The sequence below is a fragment of the Neophocaena asiaeorientalis genome, unplaced genomic scaffold (assembly GCF_003031525.2).
Source record: "Neophocaena asiaeorientalis asiaeorientalis breed wild unplaced genomic scaffold, Neophocaena_asiaeorientalis_V1.1 scaffold118, whole genome shotgun sequence".
NCBI classification, from domain to species: Eukaryota; Metazoa; Chordata; class Mammalia; order Artiodactyla; family Phocoenidae; genus Neophocaena; species Neophocaena asiaeorientalis.
In genome coordinates, this window is record NW_020175528.1 from 1380907 (window position 1) to 1397236 (window position 16330).

Genomic DNA, 16330 nt, shown 5'->3' on the forward strand with positions numbered 1-16330 from the left:
AAAGGGGAGAGGCCCCCGCCCCCCCAAAAAAAAAAAAAAAAAAAAAAAATACCTATAGATATCTCCTTGCCCTAAATAAAAAATTATCAGGAACAAATGAAAACTCAATTAGAGCTTTTATATGTTAGGAAAATGTCCAAGTTATAAAAGCTACACATGTTTATAATGGGCAGCCTAAAAAACACAGAAGAGTATAAAAGAATACAAAAGTCACCTAAAATTCTAATACTTGGAGGGATTTTCTGTTAACAGTTGGTATATTTCACTACCAAATGAGATCTTATTTTTACTTCTATGTATATGTAGAATGTTGTTACAGTTTTCCACCTATTTTTATAATACATGTGATACCATTATGTTATGTTTCTCTTAAATAACATTACATATATCCAGATCATTTCTCTACGTGATAACATGTTCTTTAAAAATAAGAATAACATGACAGTCTTCTGTCATTAGGCTCTATTGTACTTCATTTAATTGGCTCCCTTTTGTTAGACATTTAGATTGTCTCCTTTTAAATGCAAATAAAACAATGCTGTAATAGGCATTCTTGTAATATATAATAAGCATTCTTGTATATACCTGTATGGATGCTTCTCATTATTTCCTGACCAGAAGCTGAATTACTGAGTCCAAGAATATAAATGTTAGGAAGGCTATCGACGTAAATTACCAAGTCGCCCTTAGTGAAAATTGCACTCGTTTCTGTCTTGCCCACTAATTAAAACTTACCAATTCTGGCCTATCATGAAGTAATTTATTAATAGTTGGATAGCAGAACTGATTAGTCGCCAAGGGCTAATTGCAGTTTTCAGAAAGAAAGAAAACCACTCTCACCGCCAACAAGAAGCATCTCGATGACTAACACCCTTTCATCAGTTTTTCCTCCTGCCATTGTCCAGCAACCCCAGATAGGGGTTGCTTAGCTTTGCTCAGACATTCAGGGACTCCAGGTACTTCCATTATTTATCGCTGCCCTTTTCAACCACAGAACAGAAAGTTAGAATAGAGGGTTGAACACAGAAGGGTTTTATTAGCTAGACCAGAAAGTGGTGTGTCTCACTTCTACTCACACTTTCTGGGCCAGAATTTGTTCCCAAGGCTCCACCTAACCGTGGGAGAAGCAGTGATATGAGTTAAGCTACGTGTCTAGGAGCAAAGGAAGCAAGGTTATCTGAATACCCAGCAATGGCTCTACCACAAGGATACTGCATGAGGCACTGGTGCCCGCTCCAACACCATCTTTATTGGCCCTTTTCTTTCCATTCCTGGTGTGAGCAGTTTCTTTCCTGCCCTGTCTTAGAAGCTTCTCTCCCAACACACATCTGCTCCTTCTGTAGGACCCCTTCTTCCTGGCATGGAGCTCTCTTGCTAACTCTGAGTTTCATCTGAATGATACGTGCCACCCGTAGTGCTAGCTACTTTCATACAGGGCTTTCCAAGACAGAGGGGCCAACCTGGTCCAGCAATCACCAGATGACAGAGGCAGAGGTGCCAGCCTGCTAGAGAGTGCTGGGGTGGTCCCCCAGCCTGCTGGGAAAGAAACACTCCCACACTTCCAGAGATGCCCAGAGAACAGCTCAGAGAGACCGAGGTTGTCTGAGGTAGAGAGGAGGTGGGAATCTCACTCCCAGCTGCCTGTTGGCTGAGCTGCAAATACTTGTACATCTGCTCCAGGCTGGTATTGGAGCAGAGCCCAGGAGAGCTCTGGGGAAGTTTGACTCGTGTCCCAGGAGTTTAGGGTACAGGAAAGCTGGACTTGACTCTTGCCCAGGGGGTGTGAAGGCAAGAGGCTGATGGGGGCTGCCTCAGCAGTGGGGTGAGAAGAGGGGGGCAGCGGGGGAGGGGCGGCCCTACTACAGTTTGGCGGAACACAGATGTTTCTGTTCTAGTCATGGGAACCAAGTGGGCAACCAGAAATGGTCACAGCTACAGCCAAGAGGTCTGCATGCCAGGAAGAGGGGATCCATCAGGAGGAGGAGATGTGGGCGGGAGGCAGAAGTGACCAAGGGAGGGCAGGAGCTGAGAGGAATCATGAAAGGTATCAATCATGGAAACATCACTTACACCAGGAATGGAGAGGTAAGTGCCAAGAAAGGTGGGATTGAAGCTGGCACTAATGTCCCAGGAAGGGCTGCCTCACTTATCAGATCAATTCCTATGTAAAGATTATAACAGGCCCTTTCTTATGGGTTTGGGGGGTGGGGAAAGGAGAGCTAAAAACATATTTCACCGGGGCCCAAACCCACTTCCGTGGCCATGGGGGGATCTCTGCAGAGCCTCTCCAAAACCCAGCCAGTGCACCCATGAAGCAGCCCATATGTAGACACCCACGTGACAGAGGACACTGGACATCCCTGGGAAAATGAGAAACTTCACTGCTTCTTTAAAGAGACTCCACTTCTTTCCTTCTTAGCTGCTTTCCCCTGCCCCTGACCATGACTGGACCTGGAGGAGGTTCAGGGAATGAAGGAAGAGTAAAAGAACACACCTTCCTCATCCTTTCCCCACTGGCGGCCACCAAGCCACGGGGCGAGGCTGACTAGCGAAGATCTTTTAACTGATGAGACACTGGTGTTTGATCTGGAGAGAACCCTTACAGACTATTTTAATATCTGAAAGTGACCAGAATACATTAGGATCTGCCAGAGACGTGGGCAAAGAAATGGAGGGGAGTTGCCAGGGAGAACACTGAAGGACAGGCAAAGAAGTGAAGCTGATTTCTGAGTGTATCATATTACCAGCACAGTGAAGAGCCAGTTACCCTGGTGTGGGTGGTGACCCCAGGGACACAGCTAACGGAGGGCGGGGGAGGGAGGAACCTCTGGAGGGAGGCCAGGAGTTACTCCCGTGAGGTCTGTTCTTTCATTCTTCTTCCACCTCTTCACCACAACCTCTCCTGACTCCAAATGAAGCTAAGGGGGAGAAGTCTGCTTTCTATATCTTTCTGATAGTTATCAGCAGAAACTATAGGAAATCAGCTTAAGCAATAGTGAGGGAAACAAGAAGTATTTAGTAAAATCCCCATAACCAGACCTGGGTGTTTCATCAACACAGAGGTGGAGTGGTCACCCGAACATTGGCCTTGGCCAAACCTACAACACTTGGCAACTAAACATTCTCCTTCCTTCCATCCTTTGGTTGCATCCTGAAGAACGGTAACGCTTTTGTGAAAACAGCATCTGACACTATTTTATTATGTCATCATGGTCACGAGTCAGTGTCATAGTCCTTGTAATAACTAACAGTCATTGAGCATCTGTTCTGGGCAGATGCTTTACACACATTTCCTCATTGTATCAATTAAGATGCTTTCGGTTACAAGGAACAGGAAATACAGATCAAACCGATATCAGATGATTAAAAATCAAAATAATAACGGGAATGTAGGGTTCTTGTAACTAACAGAGCTAAACAGCTTCAGGTAAAGTGTGATCAAGGTGCTGGGTCCTTTTCTCTGCAATTTTTCAGATCTGCTGCCGTATGTCTATCAATTTCATGTTAGCAAATATGGCTGCAGCAGCTCCAAGCTTCCCACTTATATACTGCAACTTCTACAGAGAGGTGGTGGTCTCTTCTATTTGCTTCCTGCTAAGAGATAGAGAGTTCTTTCCCAGAACTACTCAGAACAGCTCCAGAATCACCGGCCTGACTTGAGTCACTTTCGTGACGGAAGCCCCACGGCCAGGAGAATGGGCTGCGCTACTGAACTCGGGCCTGGGTCCTGAAGCACTCGCTGTGGCAGGGGGCTTTTCATGAGCTTATTTGGCTGAAACCAACTGAAAGCCCATGCCTAGAAGTGGGACTGGGGTTGATTCCTCCCACTCATACCTCCACGGGCAAGGTTTCTAGAGGATGTGCAAGAATCAATCACAATATCCTATTCTCATGATACACCAGGATAGCCCAGCATCCCTGTCATGATACAATGAAGGAAATCGAGCCTCTAAGAGGCTGACTAACTTTCTCAACATCATCTAGAGACACAGCTCCACCCCAAGTCTCTCTGAATCTAGGGCCCATGCTCTTTCTGCGGTATCATTAGCCCAGTATTTATGAAACATGTGCATCATGTTAGATTTCTGTGTGTGCTACTATGTGTGAGTCCTCTGAGTACTGGTCGAAGAACAGCTCCTCACCTTCCCAGGGCTGTTATCTTGTGACTATAGGACATCATGGCTGGGACCCATGGTGTGATTTTTTTTTTTTTTAAGCGGGAAAGGAAGTTTTTTTATCAGGGGAGAGAAAAGTCCCATCTGTTGTCTGTGTATGGGGAAAGAAGTATTTATTCATTGCTTTGGAAATTCAGGGAACTATGTCTAACGCTGGGAAATCAATGTCCCCTCCTCCCAGCAACTAAAAGTGAGGCAGCTTTCCTTCACTGCACACAGATTAGGCAGAAAAGGAGACATGCTCTGTGGTTGCTGTTGGCAAGCCTGGTGAAATAAAATAAAAGCCCAGAACTCTGGGAGAATCCAACTATGTTAAAGGAACCCAGAGTGGCTGATGTGATTGTCAGAGAGGCCCTTTGACCCTCCCAGAAGTATATGTAAAAAAAACAAAAAGAGCTTGTGAACCTACGTAATTTTATCCAGGACCTGATGCAACATCTGAGTATAAGTTAGGTTGGTATTTAAAGCCCAAATGGCTTCTCAGCAGAAGTTTTGCTGTGAGCTTTCTTGAATCTTCCTCTTTCATTTCAGAGAGCTCCACTATGTGTGTTCTAGAACTATTTATTAGACCCGGTTGTAAAAGAGAAAAGTGGAATGCCTGTTTCTTTGTTTTCTGAGGTGTGCTAAGTGATGGAGTGGAGATCAGCACAGGGAATCTGGAACCCCTCAAATCCTCTTTCTGCTTTTCAGAAATGAACCGGCACCACTACGCCCTGTACGTGCACAACTGCCGCCTTGTCTTCCTCTTGCGCAAGGATTTCGACCAGGCAGACACCTTCCGCCCCGCGGAGTTCCACTGGAAGCCGGACCAGGTATGGCGCTCACAGCGCGTTTGCGCCCTGCTCAGCCGCGTGCAGGGATGGTTGGTTAGTCCAGGGATGGTGGCAGTGGGTAGGCATCTCACGGTTCTGGTCACTTGCTGATTTGGGGGAAAATCAACTCTGGGAAACACACAGCATCTTAAAGTCGGGATGGCAACTGCAGCCTTAAAGACCAGTCGGAGGTGGGGAAGGCCACACTTCCCGGCTAGAACCCGCACCCGGTAGGAGCCAGCGTGCATCTTGTCGACTTTCTCTGCGCGGAGGTCCTGGGAAGCTGATCCTCTCCATCCCCAGGCCCAGTTTCTGATCTTTGTTAGCGCATATTGATGTCATAAATGCTCCGTGTCTCCTCTTTGATGCTCTCTTTGGGAGATGGTGCAGCCTCGCTTTTGGTGACACAGGTTGAGAACAGGGACCTGAGGACTTTGAAGTCATCAGTGACACAGTGCCCTGTGAGCAGTTCATGTTCTTTTCTGAAGTGGGAAAATCTCTGCCTCACTCCAGGGCCTTCTGACTTGTGATCATAAGGGCCGCTGTGTCGTACTTGTCAATGACAAATGAAGTGTCTGGTTGGAATCAAAAGCTTTGAAGTGTCTGTTTCGGAGGGCTGTGCAGCGCTGAGATTGCGGAAGTGGCACTTCTCTGGGCGGCCGTGCCGCTGAAGAAGTGTCAGTGCAGCAAGCCCGGAGTTGGCCTTTGCTTAGATTTGAAGGTGGGGGGCATGCATTTTTGTTCAATGGTTTTACATTGTCAGAAGGGAGGGTGGCAGTCAGCAGGGAAGAGGATCATCGAATGGATGCTGCTTAATGAAGCAGATGAAATGATGCTCATTCTACTGTATCTCGTTGTTGCTTTCTTTCTGCCCAACCCATATTCTGGGAGCTTCTGGGGCCCCCAGTCTTCTTTTCTCCCTCCAAGCCCCCCTGTGGGTGCCACCTGCCTCATCTTGTCTAGGGTTGAACGTTTCATAATCCTTTCCCTTCTCTTTCCCAATTACCCGTGTCTACCCCACCCTCTCCCTTTTCTACTTAAGCCTCAGACCCCGAGTGGGGCTGATCTCAGAGTGTGTCACTGGGAAGCATGCCAGAAGGAACTCATCTCCACCAAGATGAGTACGATTGCTACCCCCCTTCCTCCATACAGAAGTACTGACATATGCTCTTTAAAAGAGAGATTCATTAACCTCAGAGAATGTCTCAATGGTGGAACATCAGGCAGCGTGACAAGGTCAAGGATGCCAGGTTGATGCAAAAGATGTTTGAGAGAGCCCTGTGGCAACTGCCTAGTCCATTCTCAGTAAATCCCATCCTGCTGTACCCCAGGGTTTTGGAAATATGGCATCTGGACTAATATATGTTCCTCTGAATTAGGAATTCTGGGTCTTGCAGAAATTATGCTATCTTGACATTGTTTATTTGACTTCCCGGCAGCCTCTCAACTAACTTCTAAAATGCCATTTGGCTTCTATGGGATGTTTTTATACATACGTAATACGAATTGAGATAAATTAAAACAAATTCCATATCATGAGGGGTTTTAATAAAAAAAAAAACATTGCTATACTGGCTGAGATCATTATAGATGCCCTGCAGCATTTCCTAAGATGGGATTGAGAAGCACTGATACAGGCAAATGAAGTCACAGGGTTTGGAATTTAAAATAGGTGAGGAACGAATTCTGGTTCTATAGATAAAAAATATAGTGAATTTAGGAATTCTGAAATCTGTTCCCAAAGTGGTGAATTGAAGGAGGGGCTAAGAGTCACTGAATACCTTCCAAACTACTCTGATCTCATTTATTACCATTCATGGGTGCCCGCTCTGTGCTAGGCACGCTGCATGAGTGGCTTATTCTCATCTCTACCCCAGTCCTGCCAGGTGGATAATATGAGGCAGGAGACCACGGTCCAGTAACTTGCCCAAGGTCACACAGCAAACCATGGTTAGGACCTGCTTTTTCCGTATGTTAGGCTGCCTCTTTGGTACACTTGCTAATTAAAATTTTAAATGTTTTTATTTTTTAATTTAAAATTAATTTAGAGATGGGAATTATGCAAAGTGCAAAATGTTTATAGTCTTGATGAAACCCTATGAAACTGTCAAATCTTCACTTTGTTCAAGCTCCATCTTCCTTGTCTTAGCTTGGGCTGCCACAACCAAATACCACAGCCTGGGTGGCTTAAACAATTCTAGAGGCTGGGAAGTCCAAGATCAAGGTGCCAGCCAATTCCATCCCCCCCCACTCCCCGTGAGGGCCCTCTTCCTGGCTGTAGACAGCAGCCTTCTCACTGTGTCCTCACATGGTGGAGAGAGCTTGGGTACATTTCCTTCTTCTTAAAAGGTATGAGCCCTATTGAATTAGGGCCCCATCCTTATGACCTCATTTAACCTTCATTACCTCCTAATGAAGGTTAGGCCCTTTCTCCAAATATAGCTATGTTTGGGGGTTAGTGCTTCAACATATGAATTTTGCAGGGACATAATTCAGTCTATAGTATTCTTCTACTAAAGAAATTAATATTAAAAAATGTAAAGGCTGCCTATTGATGACCAGAAGCCCCAGCTCACTTGGACAGCTGCTCATGCCCTGAAAGGAGCCACAGTAGGTGGGATATAGGAAACCTCCACCAAACTCATGCTAGCAATCCAATGGTATATACAGACAAGCCCAGCTTTCTCTGTCCCCTATTTAACTCCCTAGGTAGACAGAAACTTACCAGAAGTTCCTTGGAAGTAAATCACTTGATGCCCAAACTGTGTATACCTGATAGAGTATCCTCCCTCAGGAAGCCATCCCAGGTCACCCTGTGAGTAGTTTGCCTCTCCTCTGTGCTCCCCAGACTCTATGCTTCCCAGACTCCCCAGTACTTACTCTATCCTAGTGACCCATTTGTCCTTCCTCTCTGCTCACTTGGTGCTGAGATCCTGGTGGGCAGGACTGTGTCTTACTCTCTCCAGATTCTCAGTGCAAATTGTAGCCCTGAGCACACAGTTGGTGCCCAGTAAAAGTTGGCATAATGATGAAGGGATACTGAGATCAAAAGAAAGGAGAAATGGAGTGAGGGAGGGAGAGAGGGAAGAAGAAAAGGAAAATTGAGATCTTTTAAAACCTCCTGGTGATTAATTGATTGTTTGATCCATTTTTATGGAACACTTTAAAATTCTAAAATTTTGGCATTTTTACTCTCTGGGTCTCAAACGTTCAGCTTTGATCTTGATAATATATTATTTCAAAGATCTCACTGACTTTACCACCAGTGGCTCTGTAACTATTACAAAACTTCCTGGCCTTGGCCAGAAAGAGCTCAAGCCAGTCTAATGTATTGTGTGTATTCAAATTCCTGGCCCACCTTAGGGATTCCAAAGCATAATAAATGTTCTACTGCCCGATGGGACCTCATTTATTCTGAGCATAAACTGTGTGCCAGGCTGCAGCTAAACTAAAGCCTCTGCTCTCTGGAAGTATCCATGATAATGGGGCAAACAAACACATAAACAGACAGTGTACAATCCTATGTACAGTCCTATGTGATGTGTGCTGGGACAGAAGGCAGGGGGCCAGGTAGGGGGAGTCTGTGGGAGCCCATTCCAGGGGCACCTGCAACTGGGAAGGGTGGGAGGGCTCAGAGGTATGGAGCCAGGTAGCTGGCAAGGAATGACTAGGAGGGCCATCTTCAGGGGACTGTAAGCTTTCTGTGTGTCAGGGCACAAGGATGGGGTGGAAGGGGAAGGTGTTGACGGTGTTACGGAACCTGGACTTGGGTCCTCTCTCCTGCATGCAGTAAAGAGTAAAATCTCCTGACACAGGTTATGGTGAAGGCAAGCACAGCGTTTATTGCAGGGTGCCAAGCAAGGAGAATGGGCAGCTCATTCTCAAAAGACCCGAACCCCTTGATGGCTTTCAGGGAAGAGTTTTTAAAGGCAGTGTGAGGGAGGGGCCCTCAGCGTACATGATGAGCTCGTGCACAATTCTCAGATTGGTTGGCATCAAGGTGAAGTTTCAAGCATCACCAATCTTCTGGTTTCAACCAGTCTGGGGTCTACGTGCTCTTGGTCAGCAGTTTTCATCTGGTGGGTCTGGTGACTCTGCTATGTGGGTGGTTTATAGTCTCAACTGTTACCAGTTTCCTGGCCCAACAGCTCTTCTTTGTTTCTACATCTTCACATTCCTAATCATTAACTCTTTTAAGGCAGTCTAATGTTTTGTGTGTTTTTAAATTCCTGGCCCACCTTAGGGATTCTTTTAAGACTCAGGGGAGGCCTGGGAGACTAAAGCAAAAGCCTTTTACTTCAAAAGACAGGGACACAGGGGCTTGGGTACAGTTTCAACAGGTGTTAGGACCCCAGTTTGGAGGAGCAGGTGGGAATTAAATGCCAAGAGGCTTTTTATATCATGTTATTGAGTTGGTAATTTATCCCCAAAGAATGGACCACAATCAAAGCATTTTGTTATTCAATAGAAGACTAAGAATTTGAGGGATGCAAATGTGAGGAATGCTCGTATGATGTTCATAAAATGTATCACATTTAAGCAAATGTAACTCAGGCCAGGCCATTCAGTGGGGCCAGTAGCAGGGGTTGTGATAGAATCAGGGTCTTCCACTTCTCTTTCCACAGCCAGGAGATCAATCACATGACAGATGCTACTTGTCAGCATGGAAACCAGGGCGTGATAGGTGGGTGGGCTTCCACATAGCTCTTCAGGTGTGTGCCCAGGGAGTGTGGTAGTTGTCATGAAGGAGCTGAGTGCTTCCAAAAAGCCCACCCCTTTGCCCTATACCTCAGAAGGCCTTTGCCAGGGTATATGGACTGCCAAGTAAATCCATTACCAAGCAACCCCAAGAAATGCCCTGGCAATCCAGTGTACCTCTTGAAAAGGGATCATAACGATGAGGAGACTGTCATTTTAATGGGATTTTTACTTATGATCTGCTAATGCAAATCCCTCAAGCCTGCAGTTAGTCATGTGCAAACCCAGACAAGAGCAGAGGAGAAGGCCCAGCTGCCAGCCCACATGGGAAAGGTTTATTAATTTGCAGCCCCTCCTGGCTTTCATGTTATTTGGATATGGTAGACTCAGCATCACGAATTCTAATGATCTTCCCTTTGGACTTGCTGGTGCTGAGAAGGAGACCCACTGATAATTTTACAGCCTGTTCACCTATTGGAAGACACAGCTTGAGTGACAGCCTTAACGGACCAATAAGAGGACAGGTGCCCCAGGCTCAGACAAGGGAAAAAGATGCATCTCTGAAAAATCGCAAGTAGCACAGGAAGGGGAAGTGAGATACATTCTGTTGGCCATTGCCTTCTCTGTGCCAGAACTTGTTAACAGGCACTGGGGGAGAGAAGAAGGATATGAATGACCCTGTCCTGGGAGCCTACAGCCCTGCCCAGATTATACCCAGTTTGAGAGACCCTGGAGAGCATTCTCCTGCAAGAGTCCCAAATAATCATGGACAGGAGGAGCAGTCAAAGTAAGTATGGATGCCTGGCTGGGTGAATGTAGGTCCTCATTCAGACTCAACCACCACACAGCTCCAGGCCACACAAGAATCCAGGCCTGGTGCAGTTCCAGTCGTTCAGAAGTGAGAAATCAGATTTCTACAGAAAATCTTCCAATTTTTAATATTTTCTCATTTAAAAACATATCATCAGACCAAACAAATGTTCTGTGGTACACCTTTATACTCTGGTCACTGATAAAAACAAAAACAAAAAAACAACCACCAAAAAACCCCACTATCATTTGGACACAGGAAAACCACACCATAACATGACTATCTGAGAAGTTTAAACCTTCTTTAATGAGACCCACTTGTCCTTTCTAAGCGCTTCCTGTCCTAGTCCCTTGCCCCACCCTTCATGAAGAATGCTGGATTCCCAGTAGCAGGGGGAGTAGGGGGCATGTCTGGTCCCCAGTGGCCCCACACCACACCCAAAGAAAAGGGGCCAGAGTGAGTGGGGCAGGGTCCCTTAGACCCAGGTGATCCTCTTTCCTCCCACATAAAGGAGAGAATACGTCACAGGCCCAAATTCCCCCAGAAACAAATGACAGAGCCAGGATTTGAGCCAAATACTCACATTTGTCAGGCCAACGCCTTTGCCCATCAGGTCCATTCTACTTGCAAAGGCATCTAAAGCCCCTGGAAGAAGCAAAATCCTTTATTCTTGGTGAGAAAAGAGTGTTAGAATGATGTAGAATCAGCTTATTTGCATCTGCTCTTACAGCCAAAATGGGAGTCAAATGAGTGAGTTCAATCATTATTATAGCCAAGTGCCAAGGAGTTAATTGGAGAATGGTCAGTCCAGTCCAGACCAGTCATCTTAATGAGCAAAATAATTGGGCATTGTCAGTGCTCTAATTCCACATTTAAAGACTAACTCTTGGATGCATTGGCTGTGTTTCCTCTAAAGCAGTGACGCCACCCCACTCACTGTCCTGCCCTGGACACTGGTCTTCAGTGAGACCTGCTTTCCTTTAGGAACATGTGTCCTAAACAGAGGGGGAGGAAGAATGTCCAGAATCTCTTTTGCCTCTCCTTTTGTAGGAATCCCAAATGACGTTTTCTAAGATGCCAACTTGCAGGGTTGTTCTGAATGGATGATGGACATGGGGAGAATCACAAATACAGTGGCTCTCGTGTCTTTATTTCTCTGTAATACAGAGGGGCCCCCGATAAACCCCCAGTTCTCTGACTCCCTCTCCTTTCCTCTTCCCATCTCTAAGAACTTCTAGACATTTGGGGAGATGTGGCATCTGTGACTCCATGGTGTTGGTGGAGAAGGGTCCTCAGACCCACATAAGACACCCTAGGTCCTCTTGGGTTGGGACTGTGCAATGACTGGATTTCTTGCTCTTTGGAAAGGTGACTGCTGACGTGGTCAGCCCAGTTGTTCTATTTTCTTTAGAGAGGGCACCAATACGCTGGAAATCCACCACTTCAATCCATTCCCTGAGCTGTGTTCTCTCCACCTTAAAGCTCCTTTCCTGGAAGCCTTTCATCCTGCCCCATCTCTGCTGCACTGGTTACCTCTATGCCACAATACCTCACCTGGGCTCCTTGGGGTCCTGAGTGAGCCACCTGTGGTAGACAAAATAATGGCCTCAAAGATGTCCACCTCCTAATCCCTGAAATCTGTGAATATGTTACCTTTACATGGCAAAGGGTCTTTACAGGCATGATTAAATTAAAGATCCTGAGCTAGGGAGATTATCCTAGATTAGCCAAGTGGATCCAATGTAATCACAAGTTTCCTTATATGAGGGAGGCAGGAGGATTAGAGTCAGAAAAGATGTGACAGGAAGCAGAGGTCAGAGTGGTATGGGGCCATAAGCCAAGGAATGCAGCCACCCCTATGAGCCGGGAAAAAAAAGAAACATTGTCCATTCCAGCCTCCAGAAGGAACACAGCCCTGCTGACACCTTGATTATAGGCCAGGGAGACTCATTTCGGATTTCTGACCTCCAAAACTGTAAGATAATAAATCTGAGTTGTTTTAACACAAAGGTTGAGGTTATTTCTCATAGCAGCAATAGGAAATGCATACTCTGTTCATGAGCCCTGGGGAGGCCACCTCCCATCTCCCCACACTTTACTGAGGTGACCCTGGGCCCAGCTATCCAGGCAGGTTCAGAGAATCTTCTGTACCCACAGTGTGTGGTGCCTCTGCCTACCCCCACACCCCTGTCTCTATGGAGCCCCTCCCCTTGGAGGTGTGGCCCTAGGAGGGAGGGAGGAAGGAAGAGGCACTGCCTTTAACATCCCCCATTCACTGCCTACTTTGCTTTTCACCAAGCCTGCTTCTTCACGAGCCTCTGGATTAGGATTCCCAAGGGGCATATTTAGCCTTTCCTTCTGTCCTAAACCATATTCTTCCTCTAGCCTAAGGTGCCGGCCCCCTCACCAGCCATGATAAGTGGCTCTTATCATCTTCCCTAAAGGTACCTCTCTGCCTTTAGGGAAGAAACACTGAGACCTTCATGCTTGGTTCTGAAAATGCTAAAACAAACAGAAAATCCTCTTTCTCTTGACAGAACCTCACCTGGAAGCTTACAACTGACAAAGCTGATACATGAATGAGATCCTCTAGATAATACCTGTCCTTCCCCTGAAGCACAGAAACCTGCTTCACTGGAAGGTCACCCCTCGACTTCACACCTCACCCCACTGTGCTGTCAGCTTTGTGCCCCAGGTCTTGCTCCCAGGCGAGAGGAGCCTCCTGGCTCCAAGGAGCACAGTCCAGGAGCAGCATCTTTACTGCCCTGGGAGCACCTCTCACCCAGAGGGCACGGTAGCAACTAGGCGTGGAGGTGGGGAGCATTTCTGGGCAGCCCCCTGCACTCTTCTCAGGAGTCCCTGGGAAGCCAACCCCTTATCCCACCTGCCACAGCCATGACCTTGACAGTGCCCTCTTGTACTGGCTTGTTCTCTGTCCCTGACTTGCTCTCCCACTTCCTCTTTCCTCCTCCCTAGAAGCAGCTCCCAAATGAACCCCCTGCTCTGGTTTGTCTGGGTAGCACAGGTAGAGTTTTGATCTACAAGTGGGCAGTTAGCAAACAGCCACTGCCATTATTATTGGAAAGAAAGGGACTTCTGCAGAGTTTCAGGGGCAGAACTATGATTAAAAGGAGGAAGCTACCAAGAGACAAAAGTAAAGTGAATAAAAGGAAGGAAGGGAAGTTCAGCGAGGTGAAGACGAATGCTGCCAAATGTGAGTGGAGCTGATCTCAAGCCTAACCAACAGTAAGATCTGATGACAAATAGATAACTCTATCTGTGTCGTACTGGGAACATAGTCTCCACAAATCCACTGAGGGCTTCCCTAGCCCTACTCATCAATATATCCTGAGCCATTTGCTTGAAGAGCTGGTTTCTCAAGGCTTTCTTGGATTTCCATTATTACTCAAAGGATTTTCTTTCATTTTTCTGAAGAGCCTATGCTAAAGGAGAATCCAAACTCTTGGTGAATTGAGACCCACAGGAATGTCATTCCATTACCGAACCAAACTTGGGTCTGCTTGCCCACTAGCAGTAAAGCCCATCTACTGACACTGAGTTGTGGTGAAGGAAAGTGCAGCTTTTATTGCATGGCGTCAAGCAAGGAGTCCAGGCGGCTAGTGCCTAAGAAACCAATAGCTTTCAAAGAAAGATTTTCAAAGACAGGGTGAGGGAGGAAGGTTGTGGCGTGCTTGATCAGCTTTTGAACATTCTTCTGATTGGTTGGTGGTGAGGTAATGGGGAGTCAACATCATCAACCTTCTGTTTCCAGCCTGTCTGGGATCTACGTGCTTGTGGGCAACATACAGTTGACTTCTTCCACCTGGTGGGGGCTTCAGAATTTGCAAAACAGATCAAAGGACATGGCTCAGAATATTATCTGTGGCTCTTGTGGAGGAACGAAAGGTCCTTGACTTTGTTTAATGGCTAAACTATTGTTTTGTCTTGCTTAACTGTTTTCCTTTCCTTCTGCATTTTCTCACTTCTCTGATTAAATTTATTCTTTGGAACTCAGGGAAGGTCTAGGAGGCTAAAGTTTTTCTACATATAAGAGGCAAGCAGAGCATATTGGGGGCAGGGGAGAGTCTGTACCAGGAAGGTCCCATAGGGTCCTGCTAGGCTATAATTCTCTTCTCTGCTGCAATCTCACTGTGTTCTCCCACTCTCTCATTCCATCTTGAAGTAGAAGGCTATACCACTGCTAAATTTAAACAAATCAAATATGCTAATTATCCTATACCTTTCTCCCTTTGCTGTCAGACCCGGTTCCTCTCTGGTCTGTTTTCCCCAGATGAGCCTCTGCTCAGTAATTCCTTTCGCTCCCATGAAATCATTATTTGTGTCTTAGCCTGTACATCTGCCCAGAGGCAACAAATGCATTTTTTTTCAGTAGACATCCAGTAATACATATTTAAAAACAGACTATCATTTTTCAGTTAAAAAGAAGAAAACAATGTCAACACAATTACAGATGCTTAGTAAATCAAATCACTGTTTCAGTAATAAGATGCTCAAGCCTTGGGGTGGTCCCAGTGGAAGCAGCTTTGACTCAGTCACCACACTGGCTGTGCCTTGCTCCTGTCTTTTTAGACTGCTTTGGGGATTAGGTGCCAGTGGGAGGGGAGGGAGACTCCTCCTTGGCATCAAACCCAAGTGTCTGCATTTGTTATATGAAAGATATTTTTTCTCTCTGTCACTTCCACAGTATAGAAAACAAGAAATTGGCAAAATTGAAACCTGATACAAAATGACACATTCTAGTGCTAACGCCCTCATTTAAGAGACACGAGGCAGAGGCACGGATCACCATGAAGTCGCTGTATACTGAGAAGGAGAATTGCATTGAACATTACTTCTGTTCTTACTTTGTGCCAAGCACTTTCTTTTAATTCTAACAAAAATCTTGCAGTTTAGGCAAAACACCCAGGTTAAGGATGAGGAATAGGAGACATAGTAGGGATCTTTCCACATCTCTTATCTAATAAATGGAAGAACCTTGAATATGACCTCAAGACACACATATGCCAAGAGGGTAAAAGGCACTATTATTGACTTGGGAGAATTTACAACCTTAATGAATATACAGGATGACAAGAATGAATCAATATCCATGCTGATACCTAAGTGTTTAGAACAGGGCATGGATGTCCAGCAAGAAACAGATTCCAAGCTCAGCTTATCAGGAATCATATTTTAGCATTTTTTGAAGTAAAGATCACCTCTCTCCTGAGGTACAGTGGTGAAAGGGCTGTTCATCCCATAAAACAAGAGAATCCAGTGAAGCTGATTTCCCAGGGAAGACCACTCCTCCAAGGATGTCCTGCAAAGCAATAGCCCTGGAGGCCCTGGGCAGTGATAGTAATTTGCCCTACCTTCCCTGCTTCCTCTCACTGACTCATCTGTTTCCGTCCTTAATGTCTAAACATGCAAATATTGCTGCACTTTCTGCTCATCAGTTTAGCTAAAGGAAGTGCCCTTTAATTATGCTTTTAACTAATGAACCTCCTCCATCACCTTGACAATTAGTGCATATTTAGAAGGAGGAAAGGCCTCATTATGAATCAGCTACTGCATCTCTTTTTTACTCAGAAGATGGTGGCTTTCTTGAGACAACAGAAATCAGAATCAAAACACAAAATAAGCCTTGTGATTGCGTTAACTTCTAGTAGCCCTTAGGTGTAAGAATGGCAAACAGTCAATAACGTTATATGTGATGGAAAAAAGGAAAACTAGCATTTTGTGAGAGGCTATTGTGTGCCAATCCCTAAATTCATTGTTTTGCATACGTTAAGTCTAAGCTGCCCAGTTACTTTTGATGTTATTTCTTAACTCCA

The 16330-nt window shown here is 45.7% G+C and overlaps 1 protein-coding gene across 1 annotated transcript in view; it reads left to right on the forward strand.

Annotated features, from left to right (window-relative positions):
- The window catches only part of CLSTN2 (calsyntenin 2), a 511540-nt gene that overhangs the window by 417557 nt on the left and 77653 nt on the right, over positions 1 to 16330 (forward strand). The window contains exon 8 of the mRNA XM_024769029.1: positions 4866 to 4987. Within this exon, the coding sequence (XP_024624797.1) occupies positions 4866 to 4987 (122 nt within the window). The remainder of the gene's footprint in view (positions 1 to 4865; positions 4988 to 16330) is intronic.